Below are 23655 nucleotides of genomic sequence, written 5' to 3' on the forward strand. Positions count from 1 at the left end.
CCCTTTCCACCATGAAAATGAGGTTATCGTCGTGAGTTGACCCCCGAGCACCGTCGGCGCCAATGGCTAGACCGCATCAAGCCGACTCCGCCCAGCGGACATGAGATGTTTGAAGTTGGGACGAGGTGGGGATTGGGGATCCTCAATTGCCACATCTTTCGACATAACCTCCGTGTCCGGAGAGCCCGCCTCATCGCATCTCCACAATCTCAATCCATCTCAGTCAGCCATCTCAGCTGTCCCAGCCATCTCAGCCATCTCAGTCGTCTCAGTCGTCTCAGCCATCTCGGTCGCTTCAGTTGCTTCACTCACCTACTCCCTCTCTCCCTTAGAGCACCCTCGCCACCGCAAGCGACTGCAAAGACAAATTAGACTCTGGTAGGCCCTCCTCTCATCATGTCCCCCCGTCTACCCCGCGCATCATGTAAAGTAACCTTGATCCCGTACTGACCCCTCTCCCCAGAACTCTGAACCGACCAGGCGCCATGACCTTCACCGTGCTGTCCGACGACCAGGTGCGGGACACCCTCGAGGGCCTGTCCCTGGATGAGATTGTCGAGTTCCGACGCGTCCTGGCCGAGGCCATGCACGAGTTCTCGACCAACGCCCACGCCAGTGCCGGAGGCCCGTACCAGCAGCCGCACCGCATCTCGACCATGCACCCGGCCACCAAGGCCACGAGCCTGTACATGCCCTCGTGCGGACCCGAGGGCATGGGCTGCAAGAGTGTGTTTCATTGCCGTCTCTGTCTCTCTGCCAAAGACCACCATCTCTAACCAACACTTCCAGTCGTCACCCTCACCACCTCGGACGTCACCCAGGACCCGGCCGTCAAGCCCATCCCCCCCACGGGCGTGGTCAACCTCTTCGCCCCCGACGGCCAGCCCCTGGGCCTCATCCACGCCAGCACCCTCACGGCCTTCCGCACCGCCCTGGCCTCGACCTGCCTGCTCGCCCGCCGCAGCCAGGTCCGCACCATCACCGTCTTCGGCGCCGGCGCCCAGGCCTACTGGCACGTCCGCCTGGCCCTGATGCTGCGCGGCTCCACCATCCGCCGCGTCCACGTCGTCAACCGCCGCTTCTCCGACGCCGCCGCCTCCATCCTGCGCCGCTTCTCGCTCATCCCCGCCGACGTCAAGCGCCGCGAGGGCTGGGAGGCCGCCGAGTTCTCCATGCTCACGCGCGCCTACAACGAGTACGACCGCCTGCTGCGCGAGGACCTGCTGGCCTCGGACGTCATCTACTGCTGCACGCCCTCGCGCGAGCCCATCTTCGACGGTGACATCCTCACCTCGCACGAGGGCCGCCGCCGCGGGAGGCTCATCGTCGCCGTGGGGAGCTTCACCCCGGGCATGAGGGAGCTGCCCGAGGAGCTGCTCCTGCAGGCCGTCAAGACCCACGACCACCACCGCCACTTCCACAAGCACGCCGACGACGGCGGCGTCATAGTCGTCGACACCCTCGAGGGCGCCCTGAAGGAGGCCGGCGAGCTGATTGCCGCCAAGATTGAGCCGAGGCAGCTGGTCGAGTGAGTTTCCCTTACTTTAACCCCCCCCCCCCCCCCCCCCCAAATCCTAGCTTGCTTTGCTCTTTATACTGACATCCTGCCCCCTCCCCCCCTCCCCCAGGCTGGGCGAGCTCGTCATGCTGCACCGCATGGCCACCGAGGACTCCGAGACGACCCTAGACAGCGCCTCCATCGCCGCGTCCACCGAGTCAGCCGAGTCGTTGTCCCCCTCGCAGCAGCAGGGGTCCGGCGGCCGCAGCCGCAGCCCCGCTGGCGGGATCCGCATCCCCTTCCACCACAAGCGGTCCAGCAGCTCGTCCGAGTCGGCCAGCAACAAGAAGGACAAGGAGAAGGAGGACGGCCTGGCGCACTGGATGCGCGACGGCACCGTCATCTACAAGAGCGTCGGCCTGGGCCTCATGGACCTGGTCTGCGGGAACCACCTGGTCAAGCTGGCGAGGGAGAAGAATATCGGGACTCAGATCGATGGGTTTTAAGAAAGTATTACACGGCAGGAGGTTTTTTTTTTTTTTTTTTTTTTTTGGAAGAAATTATATTCCACCCCAAGGTAGTTGAATGCGAAATCGGATATTTTATATTCGACGTGTTCTGCTCTCTTCCAGATCATAACACAATGGTATTCATACAAAAGTGGCCATCAAATGCATATATATATATCTAACCCAATCCCACACCACCCACACACGCTCACTCGCTCCCCTTTGAATTTTCTTCTTCTTCTCAGGGAACCCTTTACTCGGCAACCCAGACGGCGCTCATGCCCATGCCCGTGCCCACGCACATGGACGTGTTGCCAATCTTCTTGCCCGTGCGCTTGAGCTCGTACAGCAGCGTCGACACCTGGCGGGCGCCGGTGCAGCCCAGGGGGTGTCCGAAGGCGATGGCGCCGCCCTTGGGGTTGATCTTCTCGTGGGGGATGCCCAGCTCGTTGGCGCACCAGAGGCACTGGCTGGCAAAGGCCTCGTTGATCTCGTAGATGTCGACGTCGTCGCGCGAGATGCCCGCCAGCTCGAGCGCGCGGGGGATGGCCTTCCAGGGGCCCTGGCCCATGAGCAGGGGCTTGACGCCCACGACCGACGCGCACACGTACTTGCCCAGGATGGTCTGCCCCAGCTTCTCGGCCACGTCGCGGCGCATCAGCAGCACGGCGGCGGCGCCATCGGAGATCTGGCTGGCGTTGCCGGCGTGGATGCTGCCGTCCTTGGCAAAGGCCGGGCGGATCTTGGCGAGGCCCTCGACCGTCATGCCGTCGCGGATGCCCTCGTCCTTGTCGACGATGACCTCCTTGACCTCGCCCGTCTTGAGGTCCTCGTACTTGGCCTTGAGGGGCACAATCTCCTCCTTGAACAGACCCTCCTTCTGGGCCTTGGAGGCCTTCTGGTACGACGCGGCGGCAAAGGCATCCTGCGACGCGCGCGTGATGTTGAGGTCCTTGGCCATGTTCTCGGACAGCATGCCCATGGGCACCTTGCAGTTGGCGGCCTCGGTGTTGGACTCGAGGGCCTCGGAGAACTCGGCGACGGCGGCGGGGCTGCAGGGCTGGTCAGGACAAGGTTCACACGGCAGAATATATATGAGAGTCAAGAGAGTCCAGCAGGAAGAACATACCCGTAGTTTGTGCTCATGCTCTCGACACCGGCACCGATGCCAATGTCAATCATGCCGGCCTTGATCTGGTTGGCAATGTCGACGCAGGCCTGCAGGCCCGAGGAGCACTGGCGGTTGAGGGTGCGGACGGCAGCCGTCTCGGGGAAGCCGGCGAGCAAGCTGGCGGCGCGCATCTCGGTGGCGCCACCGCCGGGGGCGAGGACGGTGCCGACGCAGATGTCCTCGACGAGGGCAGGGTTGATCTTGGAGCGGTCGATGAGGCCCTTGAAGACGCCGGCCATCAGGTCCGCGGAGTGGGTGTCCTTGAAGGAGCCCTTGCCTCCACGGCCAAAGGCGCTGCGGCAGCAAGCGGTGACGACGACCTGTGGGGGTTGTGCGTTAGCATGAGTGCTGGCTGTGCAGAGGTTACACCAGTGTGAAGGTGACGGTCGGGCAGACGTACATCGTCAGGGCGCTTCTCGAGGATCTTTTCGCGGCCACCGGCGGTGGGGTTGCCAGAGATCTGGCCGCCGATCTGCGAGACGCGGTCAAGAGCTGCGCCGTATTAGCATCGCAACAAGGACAGTTCAGGGAGACGGGCCGAGAGGAGCTCACCACCCATTTTGCTGGTTGTGAAGTTGTGTGGGGGGGGAGAAGGTGGGGAGTATGGAGTGGTTTGTGGGAGGAGAGGAGGTGCGAGATGGCAGATGGAAGATGGAAGATGGAAGAGATGAAGCTGGCAGAATCGCGCCCGAGCGGTTTGAAATATAAGATACCGTTCGGTAGGCCTCGGATATCAATGGCGAGGCAGGTCGTGTGGCAGAACGGGGACTGAGCTTGCTGTGCATGTGTGCATGTGCCCACTCAACCGCCGCTACAGCGACCACCAGCAGCAGGTGATGGGCGAACGAGCGCTGATGTCAGCGCCTGGCAACTCGGCCGAGGCATGTGCACATTCGGTCTTGGCGCTGGCGCCGATCCATTTTCACATGCTGCATCAGTGCATCCTCCCCCAAATTGGTTCAATCCACCCAAATTCAATCCCCCCCTTCATACCCCAGCCTGAAGTCCCCGACTCCCCGTTGCCCAGGCACGGGAGATCTCTTGGCATCTGATCACGGCCTCGCAACTCGCCACAAAACCGGCCATTCGCCAGTGGCCCTCAAATTACTCAACACCGGCTTACCGCAGAGGATACAATTCTTTTTATTTTACGAAACGGCTCAGTGTCTACAGATCAGCCATGCAGTCCATCGGTATCCGCCTCCGTAGGCACCTCGGTTAGCCGACATCGGAGGCAAATTCAACCGACACCGACTTCTACTTCTACGACGCCTCCCTTATCTGAACCCTCGCATGTTCTCGGGGAGGGTTAAAGCCAAAGATACCCAGCATGGACAACCCCTAGAAGAGCCCATACCTGGTTTTTAGATGTCGTCCTTACGAAAAAGACACCAATCTACCACCTGGTCCGCAGATCACGCTGGCACAGCAGCCGGGCCCCAAACAGCAGCACCCCCGCGCACGCCATGGTCGAGCCGGCAAACAGGATCAGGCTCCGGAACTCACCCTTGGTCCCCTCGCGCAGGAACGCGCCGCCGATCGGTGTCCCCGTGAAGACGCCAATCGCGCTGAGGCTGAAGAAGGCGCCCAGCCGGGCCCCCGTCTTCTTGGCCGGGGAGATGCGCACGATGATGGAGGGCATGATGCTGATATACACGCCGGAGCAGAAGCCTATGCCAAAAGTTCAGCATGGTTTTCATCATCCTCCGCTTCCGTGGTGGGCTCGGTTATTCATTTTTTTTTTCAACTCACCGTACAGGCAAATAAAAGCCACCAGCATAGCAGGACTCCCGGCGAGAAGCCACATGGTCAGGCAGAGCAGGCCACACAGTGTCGTGATGGGATAGAGCACATTCAGCGTCCCAAGCTTGTCCGCAGCGAGGCCCCCGCTAGGGAATACACACAAAGATAAGTCACACACCTAGAATCCCCATGGCAGGATCAATACGTACAGGACACGGCCGAAGAAGCTGGCGCCGTTGACCAGGGTCAGCGAGTAGCTTCCGATAGCAGCCTCCGGGAAATGCAGACCAAAATAAGGCTCTATGTAGTAGGCCTTGTGTTAGCAGGGTGGATGGGTCCCAGGCGCTCTGGGGATGCCTACCCATGTAATTGTACGGCACATACAGCCCTAGGTTGCCTATGACCGTGGCAACCGCGAGCACCGAGTACCGGACATCCCGGAAACCCTCAAAGTCGACGATCTCTCGCAGCGACTTCATGCTCCGGGGCGCCATCTTGGGCCGGGAGATGACGATGGCAGTCCCGTAGCAGACCAGGAAGAAGATGGGCATGACGCGGACCGTCCACCGGAACCCTATGGCGGGCACCAGCCTTGAGAACATGATGGGGAAGCACACGCCACCGGCGCTGCTGCCCGTGGCGATGATGCCCATGACCAGGGCCCGGTTGCGCTCAAAGTGCTGGCTGGCGACGGCGAGGGCGACGGTCGTGCCAAAGGACATGGTCAGGCCAAACAGCAGGCCCTGGCTCAGGAAGTGCTGCCAGATGTGCTGGTGCTGCGCAAAGGAGAGCCCGAGGCAGGAGATGATGGCGCCGACGGCTCCGGCAAAGTACAGCCACTCGAGTTCGCCGTTAGATGGGATGCAGACCCGACACACGGGGGGAGGGCGTGGGAGGCACACACCCTGTGTCCGTACGCGTCAAAGACGGCGCCGGTGATGGGGCCGACGAGGTACATGAGACCTGGCTGCAGCGATCCGATCAGGGCGATGATGGCCGGCGAGGACTCGGATAGATCATGCTTGGCGTAGTAGTTCTGGAAGAAGCCAAAGCTGTTCATGTATCCAAAAGCGACAAAGTAGACGAGGAAGGAGCCGACCACAGTCAGCCAGGCGGGCCAGGTGCGCTCGCTCCGCGTCTCGTCTAGCGCAAGAGACGGCCCGTTCTCGATCGTCACATCAACTATGTTAGGCTCACCAGGCTGTGATTTGCTTTCCATGGTTGGGGATGCCGGTGCGGGGTCTTGGGCGTGAGGTGCCATGCTGCGAGATGGAATAATACCCGGCAGGTTGCCAGTCTAAATGCGAAGCGTGCTTGGACGGCGTGGAGAGGCGCCGGGCATTGGAGTTGCAGACCAGACCGCAGCATACACAGTGGGATGGGATGAAGTTGTTTTTAAGATAAAATACTCGTAAAAATCCCAGTACCCCTGTTCCGATCCAGGGACCAGACCACGCCGTATTCCGTATATCCACGACTTCGGATCCACTGTCGCGGGCTGGCCAGATCGTACACTTAGCCTGGTTAGGCGTTGTTGGTATTGCATACCTAGTACGCCGACAGCAATTTGTGGTTCTTTGCTCAACTAGGTACTCTAGCTCCTTTTCAAAAATTCATAATAGTTGAATCAAACAGGGGTTTGAGTGTACACCGGATCCGGCATCCTGCACCATGCGTGCATTATTAATCTGCTATTCGATAGTAGCACATCATTCAGTGATAGAGCGGGGCGAGTATGATAAGCCCACCAGGTGTAAGACTCATCCGGCGAGGATACATGTAGCTACTGGCACGGATGCTCGCCGGCAAATTGCAACGCGCGTATCGGCGAATGCCGAATGCTGGCTCCGGAGTCGCATGTTGTTAACTTCCTCCCCCCCCCCCCAAGCGGGAGGACAGCCATAGATATTACACTACATGAAACGGGTTACTAGAAAGATTTTAGAGCTTTCTAGCGGATTGTTAGTGCATTTTTAACCTGGGGTAGCTAAGGAGGGTCAGGACCCCTATTGTTCAGCACAACGAGCAGTCCAATCTGTCGTACCAAAGCCCAACTTCACTCACCCGAGTTACCGAAATGATGTCGGCGTCATCAGCCAAAGAAAGTGAGCCGCAGCCATCAATGACAGACGACTGCCGCAAGCTGAAAGCACATGTGCACAACATATAAGTACATCCAGAACAGCCGTTCATCCAACCCCCTACACTCTCATCCGCGTTATTAAGCTGGTGATTATAGCGCTTATGGCGACTGGTAGCAAGCGCGGGTCTTCATTTTCATCAGCAACCACGGCCTCCTCATGTCAGTCTTCGGTGGCCGACCTTATTGGTGGTGAAAACAATCAACGTATTCCAGTGACTTGCGACCTTGACCGCATTTTCCATGATGGTGAGGCAACATGGGCGGATCTCACGGCGGAGGTTACGAAACTCCCACCCGGTCTCTAGCCTGCTAGGTCTCTAGACCCGTATATCACGCTAATGGACGTGTCGATCTCTGCCTCGAAGTAGAGAGTCCAATACGTTGCCAATTCTCGCGCGAAGCATCCTCTCTTCCCGGCCAGTCAAAAATAGCCGACAGCCTTGCTGTCCTTACCCTTTGTTGGTCATACATCCTGTCGGTCAAACTCCTCGAGATGCAAGGGCGACAAGTACAGTACACCCGCCACCGACTACATCCGCTGAAAGACGCGCACAATAACCCTCTCGCGGTTCGATTACTAGGAGCATCTCCCACCCTAGTCAAATGGCTCTGTGCCATTCTGACCCCAGAACTGGGCTAGGGTGCCAGAGGAGGGAAACTTCCTCCCTGGGTAGCTTTGATGAAATCAAGGGTTGTCATTTCGACGCTTAGCCCCATTGAAGATGAAATACAACCTCCCCCCAGATTCAGGGACCATTTTATCCTATATTCGAAGCCCACCTCTATGTGCCAGTACTGGTCCCAGAACTGGCGAGAATAGATGTTGTCTATATATCAGCAGTGCCTGGGCAAGTATGCATGATCTTTCCACTATTACATGGACCGACGAATGTCAAGTGCAGGCTCCGAATTTGCAGCCTGCCCACCCTCCCTATTGATCTACCGCAAATGTGATTTACCCACTAGGGCCAGGGGGCAGCTACAAGAAACGACGGAGGAGAAGTAGCCCTAGGCCTACAGACGGCGCTTCGCCAATTATAGTTCATAACTGTATGAAGGTTCCAATGATGGCGTGAGAGACTTGTTGTTGCCGCTTGCGGCGTGATGGAAGCTTTCTCGGTGAAAGGGCATGGGGGAATATGTCGTCTAGGCACCATCCGGTTGAGGCGAGTCAACGGACAGCAGCAAAGATCGAGTTAGAGCCTTGGCCAGACCGGCTCCAAAGAAAGCGCCCATAGGGACCTCGGGCACACTTGTCTTACCGTAAAAGCTGAGAGAGACACGAGTGTCTAGAAGACTTGCGTCCGTGTGTGCATTGTTGTTGTACTGGAACCTGCGAAGGCCATGCGGGCAACGCTGGCACAAACAAGAAAGCCCATGTCACAAATGCAAAGCAATTTATAATTTCCATCAATGTATATTTCAATTGAATTGATTATTGTACACGGTCCGAGGACAGAAAGTACGCTAGTCTGTCTATTCAACATGATGGGCCAAGTCCCATACGGCCTCGTCTCAGGGTGATCGACCAAGAAGGGCGGCTTGGTGTATTGTGCTACTATCAGCTTGTACATTGAGGAATCCCTGTGTCTCGACGAATACACGAATTACTTCAGTCGGACGAAGCGGGGAAACCAGATATTGTAACCTACATGTATGACAGCATCGAGAGAGAATCAGCTTCCTCAGCTCGAGATGCAACCCATCCCAGTTTAGGAAGGTAAGACAGATGACTTTAGGACTCTCCTATAGATAAGCACCATGAATCATGATCCTGTCAAGATGCAAGGGGGAGGCTGCATGTTTTCCGCGTCAGAGGAGGCGCAGCTTTACCCCAGACTGCGGAAATCCTTCGACACTCCGCGACGGGAATATCCCTTGGGATGTCCGGTCTAGCGTCGATCATCAAATTGATTCTAGTACTACTAGTAGTAATCCTGTACGTACCCTTGATAGTACTGTCATGCCCCAGTGTATACTGCCGGAACATCCCGGAATCTTTAAGCCATGACAGCCCCCGACTGGTTCATGTTCTTTGATATCTGTGCCATTGTATTACATGTCTGGCACATTCCATCTATCAAAGACTTACTCATAGAACACATGATGCCATTTCATGAAAGCTAATTATTTCGAAACTACTAGAACGTACCTTTGTACGGAGTCTGATGGGCCTATCACCTGCATAATACAGTTAGCCCCTACAAGCACAGCAGCAAGCTCAAGGCCCCTGGCCCATGCACATGTGCAGCGTTGTCATGGGTATCGGACATGCAACGTCAGGACGCCACGTTTTTCAGCGAAGGAAACCCTACATACATGCATAGTATTATAGTATTACATAGTAGTACTATATATGGACGGCATCTGCCGTAGCGTGCAGGTGGCGGATTCAAACAAGATTAAGATCTTCGCTCGAGGCAATCCTGAATTCGCCTTGAAGCATCTGGTGCATTTCTCCTATAAAACACACCGTAAGCCGGAGAGATGGTGTCCGATCAACGAATAGGCATGCTAAATATTAAATAGCTACAAAAACCTTCGACGATATGGATTCTGTAGGTAGACTCGGTCAACCGAAGACAACAATTCATATGCTTCATTGTTCCTACTCCTAGCAGCAACATCATATATTATTTAGTATATACCTTATTAGTTCACTATCACTCGTTGTCTGCTCCATCAGAATGCGGTTCGTTCAACTTCTTCTCGCCTCCACGACTCTGGCGTACGCGCAGACTGGAAGGTCTACCTTCAAGAAACGCCTCACGGGCGCCGACCTCGACACCAGCAGCCGCTGGAAGGTCGCCGGGACGGACCTGGGCATCCCATATGTGCTCGAGAACGGGTCCATCGGGTTCCTCTTTGGCGACACCTTCTCCACCCCGCGGCCCGAGGCCGAGAACAATGACTGGCGCTCCCCCGTGCTCCTGCGTTCTGCTGTCAAGCCAGGGGACGCGGACGGAATCATCTTTGACAGCGCTGCTGGTGTTGACGGAGACGGTATGACGCCCGAAATCATGCACAACGGTCACAACATCGGCGATGATCAGGCAGGAGTCCCCGAGTTCACCGTGATCCCCAACGATGGCATCGGGTTCCCGGAGACGGGCGAGCAGATCGTCTCCTACATGAGCATCAAGGACTGGATGCAGCACAAGGGTCCCTGGGTGACAAACTACGCCGGCCTGGCCCATACCACCGACGGGCACCACTTCAACCGCATGGACGCCAAGTGGCCCAACAACGAGGACAACACGGACCCGTTCCAGATGTGGACCATGCAGCGCGAGGATGAGTGGGTGTACGTCTTCTCGGTGCGCTCTGGACGCCAGCACGGGCCCATGATGCTGCAGCGTGTCCCCTGGGACAAGATGCTGGACCGTGGCGCGTACCAGGGCTGGGGGTTTGACGGCAAGGACTGGGGTTGGGACCGACCTTGCACTCCCCTCTTCGAGGGCAAGTTTGGTGAGCCATCTGTTCGCAAGCTCAGCGACGGCACCTGGGCCATGGTTTATCTCGATCTCGGCGGCCTATCGCCTACTATTGTCTCTCGCACCGCTAAGGGGCCGGACCAAGTGTGGTCTGACCCTGTGGCGCAGGTCACCTGGCAGCAGGAGGACGCTTTGTATGGAGGTTTTATCCATCCTTGGTCAACATCGAAGCCGGGTGATCTGCATCTGATGGTATCCAAGTGGAACGATAATGCCTACCACATGAGTCAGTATGTTGGCACGCTTTAAACCAATGTACAACGTACCTTTACACCATGGATTTCTACTTGAAGACGATCTTGTTTGTATATATATGTTGATACAAAATTTGGATAGCTGGTCTTTGGAAAACGTTACCCTTTATGACAATTCTTTACAGTATGTCGTTATCATATATAAGCCTAGTCCACCCAACCCATACCTCATCCTTCGCGGATTCCCTAGGCCTTCTTCTCCTCTGGCGTAAAGTTCAAGCTGATGCTATTGACGCAGTGCCGCTCGTCCGTCGGCGTCGGGAAGCCCTCGCCCTTGAAGACGTGGCCCAGGTGGCCACCGCAGTTGGAGCACACAATCTCGGTGCGCGCCATTCCCAGACTGCGGTCCTCGTGGCGCGTCACGGCGCCAGGGATGCTGTCAAAGTAGGCCGGCCAGCCGCAGCCCGACTTGAACTTTTGCTGCGCCTTGTACAGCGGCGCGGCGCACCCGGCGCACGTGTAGACGCCCTCCTCCGGGTAGTGCTTGTCGAAGGTGCCGGAGCCGGGAGGCTCGGTGCCCTTTTCCCGCAGAATGCGGAATTGCTCTAGAGATGGTGTGAGCACCAGGCAGTTTATGCTACGCATTCAAGGGGGACATGACACATACCCTTGTTGAGGACGGCGCGCCACTCGTCGTTGGTGCGCTGGTCGGGGAAGGTCATCTTGGAGTTGTTCGTGGAGGAACCAAACAGGCTTCCAAGAAACGACATGGAACGGACAGGGACGAGCGGTCGGAGAGCACTGAGATGAGCCTGCACAGGAGGTCTTGCCCTGGTGGTGTTGGACGCGGTGCGGAGGAAGTGGGAGACGAGAGGCGAAAAGCGCATCAAGGCGGCAATGAATTAGTGTCTGGGGATTTTAAAGGGCAGATGAGGGAGGCTCGCAAGTTGAGAACAATTATGGAATCATGTCGGCAGTGAGGTGACAAATCATGAGTGACGATGCGATGCCGAGCTCCGGATCGAGTGAATCGGTGGCGACTGGCGAGGGGTTGACTGAGACCCCAATTGCAAGAGTTGCATCATGGTCCTTAGACGCTGTCCCAGGCAGCTAGCTACCCTAGACACCCCCTCGACGCATGCATAGATGCACGGACCACTTGGCGGGGACAACCACCGCCGAATTTACCCTCGAGTTATCTTATGGGGCCGCCAGACTAGGTTGCCATTTCCAAGCTGGCATCTTCAACACTCCCACTCCCGGCGTCTCCCCCAAACGCTACCATCTCCATCATAATCTCCCATCGACCACAGCGCATTCGCCCGCCACGAAATGTCTAGGAGAGCCCCCAATCCCGCCGCCGAGCGCGCGGCGCAGAACCTGGCCACCCTCAAGAGTCTCCTGAAGTTGGAGCCCAACAAGGTCTGTGCCGATTGCAAGAGGAACAAGCGTACGTACACAACCAGAACACCCAGGCTCCCTCATTGAACCCATCTGACCAAGACTTGATCCCTCACAGACCCGCGATGGGCCAGCTGGAACCTCGGCGTCTTTGTCTGTATCCGATGCTCAGGCATCCACCGCGGCATGGGCACCCACATCAGCCGCGTCAAGTCGGTCGACCTCGACTCGTGGACCGACGAGCAGATGCAGAGCATCCTCAGCTGGGGCAATGCGCGCGCCAACAAGTACTGGGAGGCCAAGCTCGCCCCCGGCCACGTCCCCTCCGAATCCAAGATCGAGAACTTTATCCGCACAAAGTACGAGTTGAAGCGCTGGGCCATGGACGGACCACGACCGGATCCCTCGACCCTCGATGTCGGCACCGACAATGAGGTGACCACAGGCGTAGTCAGGGAGAAGCAGACAATTGATAGGAGCCAGTCAGCGAGGAGGCCTGCCGACCAGCCCTCTTCTGCTCCGCGCGCTGCTGCTCCAGTGCCCGATCTGATCGGCGGCGTTGACAGCGCCCCTCCACGCGCGAACACCACAGGACCGACTGGCACATCCAACAGAGTCCCCTCCAAGGCAGAGCCCGCACCTCCCAAAGCCACCCCTTCCAACTCTTCTCTACTCGGCCTCGACTTTCTTGGGGAATCGTCGGCGCCTCCGCGACCGGCGAGCACAACAGGATCCAGCACTCCAGGAGGCCAGTCGCGGCCGGACTTGAAGCAATCCATTCTGTCCCTGTACGCATCCGCACCGAAGCCGCAGCCGCAGCAGACCCATCACCAGCAGCAGGGCTCGTTTGGAGGGATGAGCTCGCCGCCACTCGGCCACCAGCAGCAAGGCTCCATTGGGGGCTTCAACGATGCGTTCAGCGGCCTGAGCCTCAACAAGACCAGCTCCCCCCCTCCCCCTGCCGACCCATTCGCCAGCCTAGGAGGCTCCTCGAGGAGCCCTCCCCCGCCGAAGCCCGCCACCAACAACTCCTTCGGCGGCCTCAGCGGAGGCAGCTTCTTCGACTCCAAGCCCGCCCAGTTTTCGCCCCCGCCGGTCCACCAGAAGAAGCCATCCGACGGCGGTTTTGGAGACTGGGGCGCCTTTGCGTCTCCGGCAGCCGCGGCGCCCCCCAAACCGGCCCAGCCCGCTGCCTCGCACGCCGGTGACCTGTTCGATCTAGCCGCGCCCCCCACCCAGACTACCACTTCACCGCCTCCGCCCACCATGTCGCCTCCCGCCTCCTCGAGCTCCGTTTTCAACCTTTCGGCCCCTCAGTCCAACCCGGCTCCCCAACAGTCGCCGCCAAAGAATGCTGCTGCGCCTGCCTTCGCTACGCCGGGTATCTCCGGAGCCGACGTCTGGGGAGGAAACGCGTGGGCCGCCCCCGAGCCTACCGCGCCCACCGCCGCACCTCCCGCACCGGCAAACCCGCCTGCTGCTGCCTCCTCGTCGAGCGATTTTGGCTGGGGCAACCCTGGTGGGTCCTTTGCCACGACCGCCATCGTTCCGGGCTCTGGCGGTGGTTTCAACCCGCAGCCCAAGGTTGCCGCGGACGAGGAGTTTGGTGGATGGGCGAGCAGCACGGGCCCTTCAAACAGCAGCAAGCCAGCTTCCAAGCAAGGTGGCGGATTCGGTGGGGCTGATGAAGACTTGTTCTCTAACGTCTGGAGTTGAGTTGAGCATGAGCATGAGCTGTAGAGCTGAGAGAAAGGGGCGTCGGAACGCGACGCAGGTTTAGGCTGAATGATGATTTGAGTGAGAAGGGCGAGCGGGCAGGCAGGCATACATGATTGGCGTTTTTATACGTGTCTGGCATCTTTCCTCTAGATTTCATACAAAAAAAAAGAATACAACACGAAGTATTAGATCCAGGTGTCGGATGTGTTCAACATTGTAAATAAGACCGCATGAAAACTCCAACTACCAACGCCCAAAACACATGCTGCTACCGATGTAACTCGACAAATCTCCCGTCTTAGTTTTCCTTGCACACCATGACTCCCGTCGCCGTGAGGATCGGGTATCGTCCGGCCCAGTCTATCGTGACAAGTATATTCCCTTCGCTCAAACAACCCCCCCCCCCCCCCCCCCCCCCCCAATAACTGCAACCCTTGATGTATGGCGGAATCCGTCCATCACCAGCCGAAAATCAGCTTCAGCCCATAATACAACACCAGGAACACTCCGATGATGATGGCCGAGAGCTTCAGTATCGCCACCTTGTTCCCCGAGGCGGCCATCCGAGTCAGGCGCCCGGCGGAGCCCTTCATCTGCGTGCCCATTGTGGAAAAAGTATCGGTCTGGAAATCTAGTCAGCGGGGCTGCGATATCGAAACCATTGCGGTTGCCGGGGGGGGGAGGGGAGCCGTACGGTGGTGTCGATGAGGCCCTGCGAGCTGGCCTGGTCGTAGATACCGACGGTGACGCCGCGCAGCGCGGACACCTTGTTGGACAGCTCATCCAGGCGCGCATTGTTCTGGCGCTCGCGCTCGTAGGCCTCGGACATGGCGGGCGATGGATGGTGGTGGTGGTAGTGGTGGAACCGAGGGGGCGCTTGTCGGGTTGTTGGGCCAGGTCTCCGGTCTCCTATTCGCGCTTCGTGGGAGAAGAGAGCTGACCGCCCAGGTCGTAGGATAGGGCGACGTAGCCTGGAGGAAATAGTCGCAGCACACAATATTCCCGGAGAAGGATCAGGATCGGCCGTATGTCCTCGCAACGATGTGGGTTGTCGGGTTTGGTCGTCTGGGTCGTTATCGGGAAAGGGGCGCGAGAAAAAGCAATGACGCAGGGCCGTGGTCAAGGCCAACAAACGGCCTGGAACTGGAAGGCTGAACACCTGTCGGACCCTGTCGGAGGTTGGAGAGTCGTCGAGCACCGCCACAAGCCGCCACGCCACCGGGGGAATCCCCCACACCGTTTGGTCCGAACCTCGAGTGGGCGCTGTGAGCTTAAGTGTGGCGGCAATTCATCGCTACCTCAGAGCCTAGCGCTACGGATCCCAGTGACGCGAGTGGGCTGTGCTGACCGCGTGGACTACCGTCATCTTGGCCGCTGTCGTCGACTCATTCTCCTCCAAACCGCTTGTTCCCCGCTGTATCCGGTGCACGTTACATGCCACCTTCATCCCTCCTTTTTTCCCCTTCATTCTCTACGCATGGGGCGATCGCAATTCTTTCCCATTCGTTTATACCCCGGCCATCACCTAGGCGCATAAATCGCCAGCTTCTTCCTTCTCATCGCCGGTGACATAGACTTCGGGCTGCAGAAGCACCCCGCCTTCGGTGAAGCAAGCGACGAGGCACCCGGCCAACGCTTCCTCCCTTCGAGTACCAAACTGCCAAGCGACAAAGATACCGCACACCCGTCCCTTCGGACTCGCACTTGGAAGCCTAACCCACCAGGCTTTAGCCTCCATCCAAGATGGGCCTCAATAATCCCCTTCCGTCGTCTATGGCGTGTAAGTTGGCCCCCAATCTCTCGGGTTGGACATTGGGCGCCTGTTACTGCTCCAACAGCGCACGCCCATCGTTCCACCTCCCGGCTATGCCCTTCGTATCCCTTCTGACGCCCTTCTGCAGCGGAATGTAAAAAGTGTGGCAAAATCCTCAACTCCTTCGTCAACCCCCGGCAAGCCTTTGGCCCCGATAAGATTATCCCGCCTTCCATCCTACAAAACGCCAAGGGGCTCGCCATCATCACTGTCCTCAAGGCTGGCTTCCTCGGCTCCGGCCGCTTCGGTAGCGGTCTCGTCGTCGCCAGACTCCCCGATGGCTCCTGGAGTGCCCCGAGCGCCATCGCCACCGTGGGCGGCGGCTTCGGCGGCCAGATCGGCTTCGAGCTCACCGACTTTGTTTTCATCCTCAACGACTCGAGCGCGGTCAAGACGTTTGCCCAGGCCGGGTCGCTGACTCTCGGCGGCAACGTGTCGCTGGCCGCCGGCCCCGTGGGAAGGAACGCCGAGGCCGCCGGCGCCGCGTCGCTCAAGAGCGTGGCCGGCATCTTCAGCTACTCCAGGACCAAGGGTCTGTTCGCGGGCGTGTCGCTCGAGGGCTCCGGCATCATCGAGCGCCGCGACGCCAACGAGAAGCTTTACGGCACGCGCTACACGGCGCAGCAGCTCCTGACGGGCACCGTGCCCCCGCCCCCGCAGGCGGCACCCCTCATGAACGTCCTCAACTCGCGCGTCTTCAGCGGCATGCGCGTCGGCGCCACCGACGACTCCATGTACAACGACATGCCCATCTACAACGACTCCCGCGACGACGTGGCCTGGAACAGCCGCCCCAGCAGCGTCCGCACCAACAACACCGACAACTTCGGCAGACCCCAGCGCTCCAACACCTGGCAGGACGACGTGTACGATCGGACGAGCGGCGGCGGCGGCGGCGGCGGCGGCTACGGCTACGGCGGTGGCGGGGGAGGCGTCTCTCGCTCTAATACTACCTATGTGCCTGGTGCTGTCAGCCGCTACGACGACGAGTACAAGGACGGCCCCGGAGGATTCGCCGAGAAGAGGGCGGGTCCCGGACGGCCGACGGCCCCGAAGCCCGCCTTTGGGGTAAACAGGACGGCGACCCTCAAGAAGGACGAGGCCGTTGCTATGTTCACCTTCGAGGCGGACCAACCGGGTGACTTGGGGTTCAAGAAGGGCGATATTATTACCATTCTCAAAAAAACGGACAGCGACAACGACTGGTGGTATGTATTTTCCTCTGGCCAGGTACTTGCTAGTTGTGGGTAGAATGCTAACACGTCTATAGGACCGGGATGATTGGGACGAGGCAGGGAATATTCCCTAGCAACTACGTCAAGTTGACGGAATGAGTCGGCAGATCATGAAGAACTTATGGGACGCAGGTGGCAGAGGTCGTGAAAAGACGGCAGGGACAGGACACTCCCATCTCCAGCTAGGGGAGCGCCGTCCATTGACATGTCGAAATGATATGGACGCTGTCATGTCATGAATTGGTGGCTTAGAGAAGAGATATATATACCTAGGACATTGCTTTTCAATGGGCTTCACGCGTGTTTTGGGTTCTGCCGCACCATGATACTCCCGGACTGCAATTTTATTTTTGGAATGCAAAGTGGTTTTGGTTTACATCGCGTTTTATCTATCAACTTGTACGAGTAGTATTTCTGTATCTACTACCTTAGTACGCAAACATCTCCTAGTCTACGTGGTATGAGTTCCATGTGAACAGAAGAAGCAATAGCAAGAACATTGTGTTTGGCAAAGCAAGATTCGAGTACTCAAACAGGTGCAAGCCACGATACAGACTCGAGCTCGGAGAGCTTCGCGTACCAAATGTCTCGCCGAGCAGCCGTGAGCTGATCTAGGTAGCACTGTGCACACGCTTCCGCATCGGCTGTATCGCTGATGTCCAGCTCATACTGGTCCAAAATCGTAACCGTAGATTCGTTGACCTGCTGTAACATCGATTCTGTGACCAATATCGGCAGCTCCGTCATGGTGGGCTGTTCATGAGACTTCTCCCTAAATACAGGGGAACTCGAGATAGGGATTTCTGAGTCTGTCTGGCACTCAGCATCGACAGGCCCAAGAGCTGCCCTCGTCTCGTGCGTAACTTTGCTTCTACGCGACGAACTCGTTCGGGGAGTTGATTCTGATGACCGGTCGGCATTTTTTTTCTTGCTAGTTGCGGAAGCGGCATTGCGTGATTGCCCCTTTCTGGCCGGTTCTTCCTTAATTTCGTGTGTATTTCGTTTCGTTGGTTTAACAGAAGCTACCTTCGACTTCTTGGCTAGACTACTCCGTATGGAAGTAACAGGAGACGGCATCTTAGTATGGGGCTCAGCCACAGGGCTTTCTACCTGCCTTGGAGGACTTGTTTTCATCTTCTTGGCCATGTCATTTTTCGTAGAAACGCCAGCAGATTGTGCCTTGGCTCGGCGATCGGGTGGAGAGTTTGCCCCATGCTTTGGAGGATCTACTTTCCTCTTCTTGGCCTGAGTACCTCGTGTAGGGGTACCAGAAGACCGCATCTCGGATCGGGGCTCGATCAGAGAACTTTCAACTCTTTTATGGGCATCTGCTTTCCTCTTCTTGGCTGGGATATTTGGAGTGGAAACACCGGTAGAGGGTGTCTTAGTTTGACGCTCGCCCGGAGAGCTTCGCGCGTGCTTTTGAGAGTCTAGTTTCTTCTTAGCCAGGTTATTTCGCGTGTTAATGCTAGGAGAAGATGTCTTAGTCTGGGACTTAGCCGTAGAATGTCCCACATGCCTTGGAGATCCCGTCTTTCGTTTCTTTGCTGGAGTCAGTTGGGTTTCTGCCACAGTTGATTTAGTCTTTTCGGCCTCAGGCAGGGTTCCCATCTTCGATTTCGACGAAGAAGTCGCGGCTAATCCAAACAGTTTCTCTTTTTCTATAGTTCCAGGCTTCGTTTGCGGTGGCTTTTTGGTCTGAGGTGGCTTTGTTGGGGTTGATTCCGTTGGCAGCTTTGTCTTCATGGGCTCACCCAAGTTTTCCTGGCCCTCTGACCCCCCTTTCTCAACAGGTCGCACAAACGGGAGACTGCGTGGCTGTGGCATCATTCTGCGAAATTCTTCAATGCCTTCACCATAATTCTTTCCCTTTCCCATAGAATCCTTGTCTACTGAAATAGAGTTGGGGACATCTTCGACAGTCGTGTTTACGTGATTGTATGATACTGACTGGTTGTGACTAGATGGCCAACAAAGCTCTCTCTGCATTGGAGTTGGGACTGCGCTTAATGAAACCGCTCGCTGAGGTAGTTGGGGCGGGCGAGACGAGTAAGGGTTCGAGTTGTAATCCAGGATTGACATTGGGCGAGTCATCTCCTCTGGATGAAACGAAGTTCTCAGCGGCGAGCTCACTCGGGGTCTGTAGTTCTCGTAATGTGTTCTTCCTAGGAAAACATTGTATGGATTTAGGTGGGGCATATAGGCCGTCACTTGGGACAGACTTTGAGGCTGCGCTGAAGGAGGACCAGCGATGAATGAGCCTGCCCAAGCTTGGTATTGACTGTTGCCCATCAGCGCCAAACTCTGTGGTTCGCCTGACAGAGATGATTGATGATGTGTCGAGAGGTTAAGCGACATATCTTGTACTGGGACAAGTCCTGCCTGCAAATCGAAGTCTGGCAGCTGAGTGATGGAGGAAAGACGTGGTCCGAGACCCTCTACTGGCTCGGCTGAGAGCGCAGAGGGGGGAGATGGAGTGCTAGCTTCCGCTACATGAATGTTTGGGTAACTCATATGGTCTTTCAGGTAAAATCCGGATCTTTGGAGCACACAGATGGCTACATTGAAGTCTCTCTTCTCCTCAAAGTCGGCGAGAACTGTGTGGTTCTGCTCATGGATTCGGATGCGGATTTGTTGAAGCCTTTTGTCAGTGGAGATGGTTTCAGATGCTCCTTTGGGTGAATCCAACAGATCAGTAAGTCTAATGGACAGCTTTCCAAGAAAGATCAGCAAGTGGTGCTAACAAGCCACAGGAGTGGTGAACTCACCATGCGCTGGGGTCCACAGTGTACAAGTAGAACGAGGGCCTCTTTGCCCGTCTCAGCCGCTTTCTCTTTGTCAATGGTGAGAGACAATGCATAAGAAGGATCAGTAGACTCGTAGAGCGTGGGTTTCATGCCGTTGCGAAGCTCTAGCCTTTTGAGAGCGCACCCAGACACGGGGGTTGGAGGGCCAGGCATGTTGTTGTTCACGAGATGAAGGCACGCAGGAGAGATATAGCGGTGTTCTTGAAAAGAGATGGAGGGGCTATTTAGATTCTTCGAGGCGTTCCCAAGCCTGGATTAGGTTGAAAGCCAGACAGGAATTGAAGACATCGTCGTGGCAGCTCTGAGAGAGTTGGGGAAGCACGGTGGACTCAGAGGGCTTCTAGGTTGGTGGGTCCAGGGGAACGCTGCCGATTGGCCCGCATGCCCAACACCAGCCTCACGTGTCGATAAGATAGTCTGGGTCCTGCAACGCCAGGGATTTCTGGCGCGCGACAACCCGTCTCCCTCGAGATCCTAGAGTCTCGTGCTACTGTACTCCGTCTCATCACCCTCAACACGACGACGGCACCATCAACGCGAATGCGCCACGAGAGGCACATACAGTGTCCTTTGCTGAGCCTATCATAGCGACGCTTCCAGCACCTTTCCATCCCACAGCTGCCTCACGGCCGCCCGCTGTCGCGTCCATCGCATTTCGACCACAAGTACAGAGAGGCCCCACGCGACTGGCGCACGTCGCATCGACCGAGCAATCATGGCGCCCGTCGAGCCGGAGGTGCCTCTGCACACAATCGAAAGGACGCCCGAATATGAAGACTTCATGAGCCGATTGCGAGAATACCACATCAAGAGAGGGACCACTCTTGACCCTGAACCCAAAGTTGGCGCGATCCATCTCGACTTGTATAAAGTCTTCAACCACATTGTCGCCAACGGCGGCTATGATAAAGTGTCCGAGGAAAAGCTGGCGTGGCGTCGCATGGCATCGGAACTGGGTATCTACTCAAACAACGAGGCGTCGACCGCGTTCTCCCTCAAGGAGAAGTTCTATAAGAACCTCGCCGCGTTCGAGATTAGTACCATTCACGGCAAGGAACCTCCACCAAAGGATATTCTAGAAGATGTTACCGCAAAGGGAGCAGGCCTGCTGACCCGGACGCGGGAAAACTTCCGGGGCAAACGCGAAAGCAACATCGGCGCCAGTGCGGGTGACTCTGCTGCTTCGGGAGACGACGGTACACCTGTGCGTGAGAAGCCAGCACTCGATGCTGCTGCGAGTGCCAGAGCATCGCGAGGGCTACGTGAAGCTCCTCCGCAGCGTGTCATCTTCCAACCCGATACGGGGCCGTCGCGCACGAGGGCAGCATCAGCCCAGCATTCTCAGAATCATACCAATTCGCCAGCCATGAATCACCACACCCCAACTCCGCATCACCATACAGGTATGCCTCCAACACCTCAAGGGAACCATAGTAACCGAGGCCCTTCCATCATGCACCATCCTCCCAATGGCGAAAATACTTCGCATCAGGTCACCACCTATCAGCCGAAGCATCTCAAGCCGTTGGCGTTGAGGGCCGTAGCTACCCCCAGCAACGCGCCCAATGAGTTCTACAAGTCCCGGCAGCAGCGCCAACAGGCGGAAGCAAGTCGGCAACCTATGCTCCCAGGCAGTGAGTACCAGGGCCTCATCCAAATTATACGCAGCTAACACTCCCCAGCTGGCTATGACGGACCAAACATCTACACGCGATGCCTAAATGCGCTTCGTTCGCACATACCATCGGAGCAGGCCTTTGCTCTCAACCATCTCGTCAAGATATCCTTTGAGCGCGGCGACAAATACAAGTTCGACTCCTTTCCGGGTCTCGCCGAAGGGCTTGTCGATAAAGCTTTGCAAGTTGGCAGTATGTTTTATCATGTCAACTGGACAGTCTCCTGGGGCAATTGCGACTCTGCAGATATTGGGGTGCTAGACGGAAACAACGGAACACCTGACATTCTGGAGAGGATCCACAACCTGATCGAAAAGGACGTCCCAGACGTTCTGCAGACGGAGAAGTATTCCGATGATCTGGTGCTGGTCACAGAAGCAGTCCTAACGATACGCAACATGATGACCCTGCCCGAGAACGCATATCACATGTCCGACTTCTACCCGCTGAAGGATCTCATCTGCATTCTCGTCTTGCTCCCGCAGAAGGATTCACTCACCGAGCTCAAGCACCTGGCCCTAGACATTGCCGAGCAGTTGACCCCATTCCTAGTGCTGGAGCCCGAAGACCCCCTTTACAGGACCCTGCTTTCCCAGATGACATCCGAGGATCGGGGGACCATTCTAACGGCACTGAGGGCCCTAGGCCGTATATCAGTTAACCTCGACGCTACGAACAAGCTTGGACATGTTCCCCAACCTGTCCTCCAACGTATCGCAAGCTGGTTGCTCCTTAATGACGACGAGCTCACAGATGCATGCCTCGACTTCCTGTATCAGTACACCGCCGTCGTGCCAAACGTTGACAACCTCATCCGCTCATTGCCACTTCATACTCTGGTGGACCATTTAGTCCGCCTGCTGGCTCATGGCGCACGCAAGGTGACCAGGGAGTTCACATTAGTACCGGAGAGGAAGATACCCGCACGTGACGACATTGCACCGATGCCCCAGGATCTCCTCGAGGAGATGCTGAAGCTGGAGGAACCAGACCGCGTCCATCGCTGGGTCAAGTGCTTCTTTGAAGAGGACAGCGACTCCTTTGTCACACAGTTGGCGGCGTGGCAGGCGTATCAGAATGCCTTTGTTGGCCCGCTCAAGGCCATCGGTCAGCCTTTGATAACCCCTGCAGACTTCATTAGGAATAGCACGTCGGTGTACAAGGATTCAAACGCCCAGGTTCTACGCGAGCCTGGTGATGTGCAACAGAAGTTCATCATACATGGCCTTCGAGCTCGACCCCGCCCCCTCAGTCTCGACGGCACAGAATACGGCCGTTGCCTCTGGGCTACCAACCCCGACAGGCGACTCGAAAAATGCGGGAAATTCTTCCTCAAGGCAGAGCAGATGTGGAATCATATCATGGCCGAGCACCTGGGTGAGAAGAGGAACGAGGATGGCCAGTTTGATAATGTGCAGCGTGAATACAGGTGTACCTGGGGCGAATGCTCCAAGTACGACCCTCCGACCGAGCTACACCTTCAGGACTTTGCGCGCCACATCAATACGCATATCACATCCATGCTCCCCGGTCCGGAGAATTTCACGAGACATAACCACAAGCCCTGGGTCATTCCCGCGCTGACGATGGGTATCAGCTTCGAGGAGACATTGACCGTACGCGACGAGCGCAACCCCAACCTCCCGCCTCAAGCGGCCGGTATTCCCCTAAGTTCGGCTCTCATCCTACGCAACATTGCTCGCAACGTCGTCAAGACGGACGCCGAGGAGGAGCTCACAAAGGCAAATGCCGGCCGTGACGAGCGCGGTGGCTGGAACGAGAAACTCTTCCGCCCGGTCCTACCACGTCTCTTCGAGATCTTGGCTGAAAACAGAGCGTTGGTGAGTCCTCAAACATCTACTAGCGCAAGCTATTGTGTGTAGTACAGTGCTAATCAGATATATCAGGCCCCATACATGGCGTCATTACTGGAGTTGATAAGGATAGAAGAAGATGTGGACTCCAGCGACTAAGATCTTGTCACGATCCACTATTGGCCGGCAGTGACACCCGAACCAGTCCAGAACCCGGAACCCCTGGCCTGTGGCTCGGACTTTTTTTTCTGGGGACAGTGGTACGCGTCGCACGCCGCCGTGGATGTGACGACATCAGGGAGGCAACATGAACATGCGCGAGGATGGGGCTATTCTTAGTCGCCACGGTGCCGTCTGTGGTCCCGGCGGGACGGGATATGCCGCACGATCCGCCGACATGGCACAGGCGGCGACGGGGATTGAATCCCGAAGCTGATA

General features: G+C 57.0%; 9 protein-coding genes across 9 annotated transcripts; 5 read left to right on the forward strand and 4 right to left on the reverse strand.

Annotated features, from left to right (window-relative positions):
- Nucleotides 1-485: 485 nt before the first annotated feature.
- Nucleotides 486-2004, forward strand: ACO1O0_001686 (uncharacterized protein; the record flags this gene model as incomplete). The annotated part of the gene is made up of 3 exons (XM_083191169.1): nucleotides 486-726; nucleotides 790-1528; nucleotides 1629-2004. The coding sequence occupies 3 exons, from the start codon at nucleotides 486-488 to the stop codon at nucleotides 2002-2004; spliced, it is 1356 nt and encodes a 451-aa protein (XP_083052383.1).
- A 256-nt stretch (nucleotides 2005-2260) lies between these two features.
- POT1 (Thiolase, N-terminal domain-containing protein) lies at nucleotides 2261-3737 on the reverse strand (the record flags this gene model as incomplete). The annotated part of the gene is made up of 4 exons (XM_083191170.1): nucleotides 2261-3059; nucleotides 3137-3498; nucleotides 3579-3670; nucleotides 3731-3737. 4 exons carry the CDS (start codon nucleotides 3735-3737, stop codon nucleotides 2261-2263), a joined length of 1260 nt encoding a protein of 419 aa, XP_083052384.1.
- Nucleotides 3738-4574: 837 nt separating this feature from the next.
- On the reverse strand, nucleotides 4575-6140 carry ACO1O0_001688 (uncharacterized protein; the record flags this gene model as incomplete). The annotated part of the gene is made up of 5 exons (XM_083191171.1): nucleotides 4575-4849; nucleotides 4931-5067; nucleotides 5131-5221; nucleotides 5283-5760; nucleotides 5826-6140. The coding sequence occupies 5 exons, from the start codon at nucleotides 6138-6140 to the stop codon at nucleotides 4575-4577; spliced, it is 1296 nt and encodes a 431-aa protein (XP_083052385.1).
- Nucleotides 6141-9751: 3611 nt separating this feature from the next.
- Nucleotides 9752-10807, forward strand: ACO1O0_001689 (glycoside hydrolase family 183 protein; the record flags this gene model as incomplete). The annotated part of the gene is made up of 1 exon (XM_083191172.1): nucleotides 9752-10807. One exon carries the CDS (start codon nucleotides 9752-9754, stop codon nucleotides 10805-10807), a length of 1056 nt encoding a protein of 351 aa, XP_083052386.1.
- Nucleotides 10808-10998: 191 nt separating this feature from the next.
- MSRB2 (peptide-methionine (R)-S-oxide reductase) lies at nucleotides 10999-11639 on the reverse strand (the record flags this gene model as incomplete). The annotated part of the gene is made up of 2 exons (XM_083191173.1): nucleotides 10999-11357; nucleotides 11420-11639. The coding sequence occupies 2 exons, from the start codon at nucleotides 11637-11639 to the stop codon at nucleotides 10999-11001; spliced, it is 579 nt and encodes a 192-aa protein (XP_083052387.1).
- Nucleotides 11640-12084: 445 nt separating this feature from the next.
- Nucleotides 12085-13869, forward strand: AGE2 (uncharacterized protein; the record flags this gene model as incomplete). The annotated part of the gene is made up of 2 exons (XM_083191174.1): nucleotides 12085-12202; nucleotides 12272-13869. 2 exons carry the CDS (start codon nucleotides 12085-12087, stop codon nucleotides 13867-13869), a joined length of 1716 nt encoding a protein of 571 aa, XP_083052388.1.
- Nucleotides 13870-14330: 461 nt separating this feature from the next.
- ACO1O0_001692 (SNARE domain- containing protein) lies at nucleotides 14331-14701 on the reverse strand (the record flags this gene model as incomplete). The annotated part of the gene is made up of 2 exons (XM_083191175.1): nucleotides 14331-14495; nucleotides 14567-14701. The coding sequence occupies 2 exons, from the start codon at nucleotides 14699-14701 to the stop codon at nucleotides 14331-14333; spliced, it is 300 nt and encodes a 99-aa protein (XP_083052389.1).
- Nucleotides 14702-15615: 914 nt separating this feature from the next.
- ACO1O0_001693 (SYLF and SH3 domain-containing protein) lies at nucleotides 15616-17019 on the forward strand (the record flags this gene model as incomplete). The annotated part of the gene is made up of 3 exons (XM_083191176.1): nucleotides 15616-15652; nucleotides 15774-16893; nucleotides 16956-17019. 3 exons carry the CDS (start codon nucleotides 15616-15618, stop codon nucleotides 17017-17019), a joined length of 1221 nt encoding a protein of 406 aa, XP_083052390.1.
- A 3423-nt stretch (nucleotides 17020-20442) lies between these two features.
- On the forward strand, nucleotides 20443-23376 carry RSC9 (ARID/BRIGHT DNA-binding domain-containing protein; the record flags this gene model as incomplete). Its single annotated transcript, XM_083191177.1, has 3 exons — nucleotides 20443-21361; nucleotides 21410-23244; nucleotides 23311-23376. 3 exons carry the CDS (start codon nucleotides 20443-20445, stop codon nucleotides 23374-23376), a joined length of 2820 nt encoding a protein of 939 aa, XP_083052391.1.
- Nucleotides 23377-23655: the final 279 nt, after the last annotated feature.

Source organism: Amphichorda felina (genome assembly GCF_050947745.1).
Source record: "Amphichorda felina strain 45539 chromosome Unknown scaffold_2, whole genome shotgun sequence".
Taxonomy (NCBI): domain Eukaryota; kingdom Fungi; phylum Ascomycota; class Sordariomycetes; order Hypocreales; family Bionectriaceae; genus Amphichorda; species Amphichorda felina.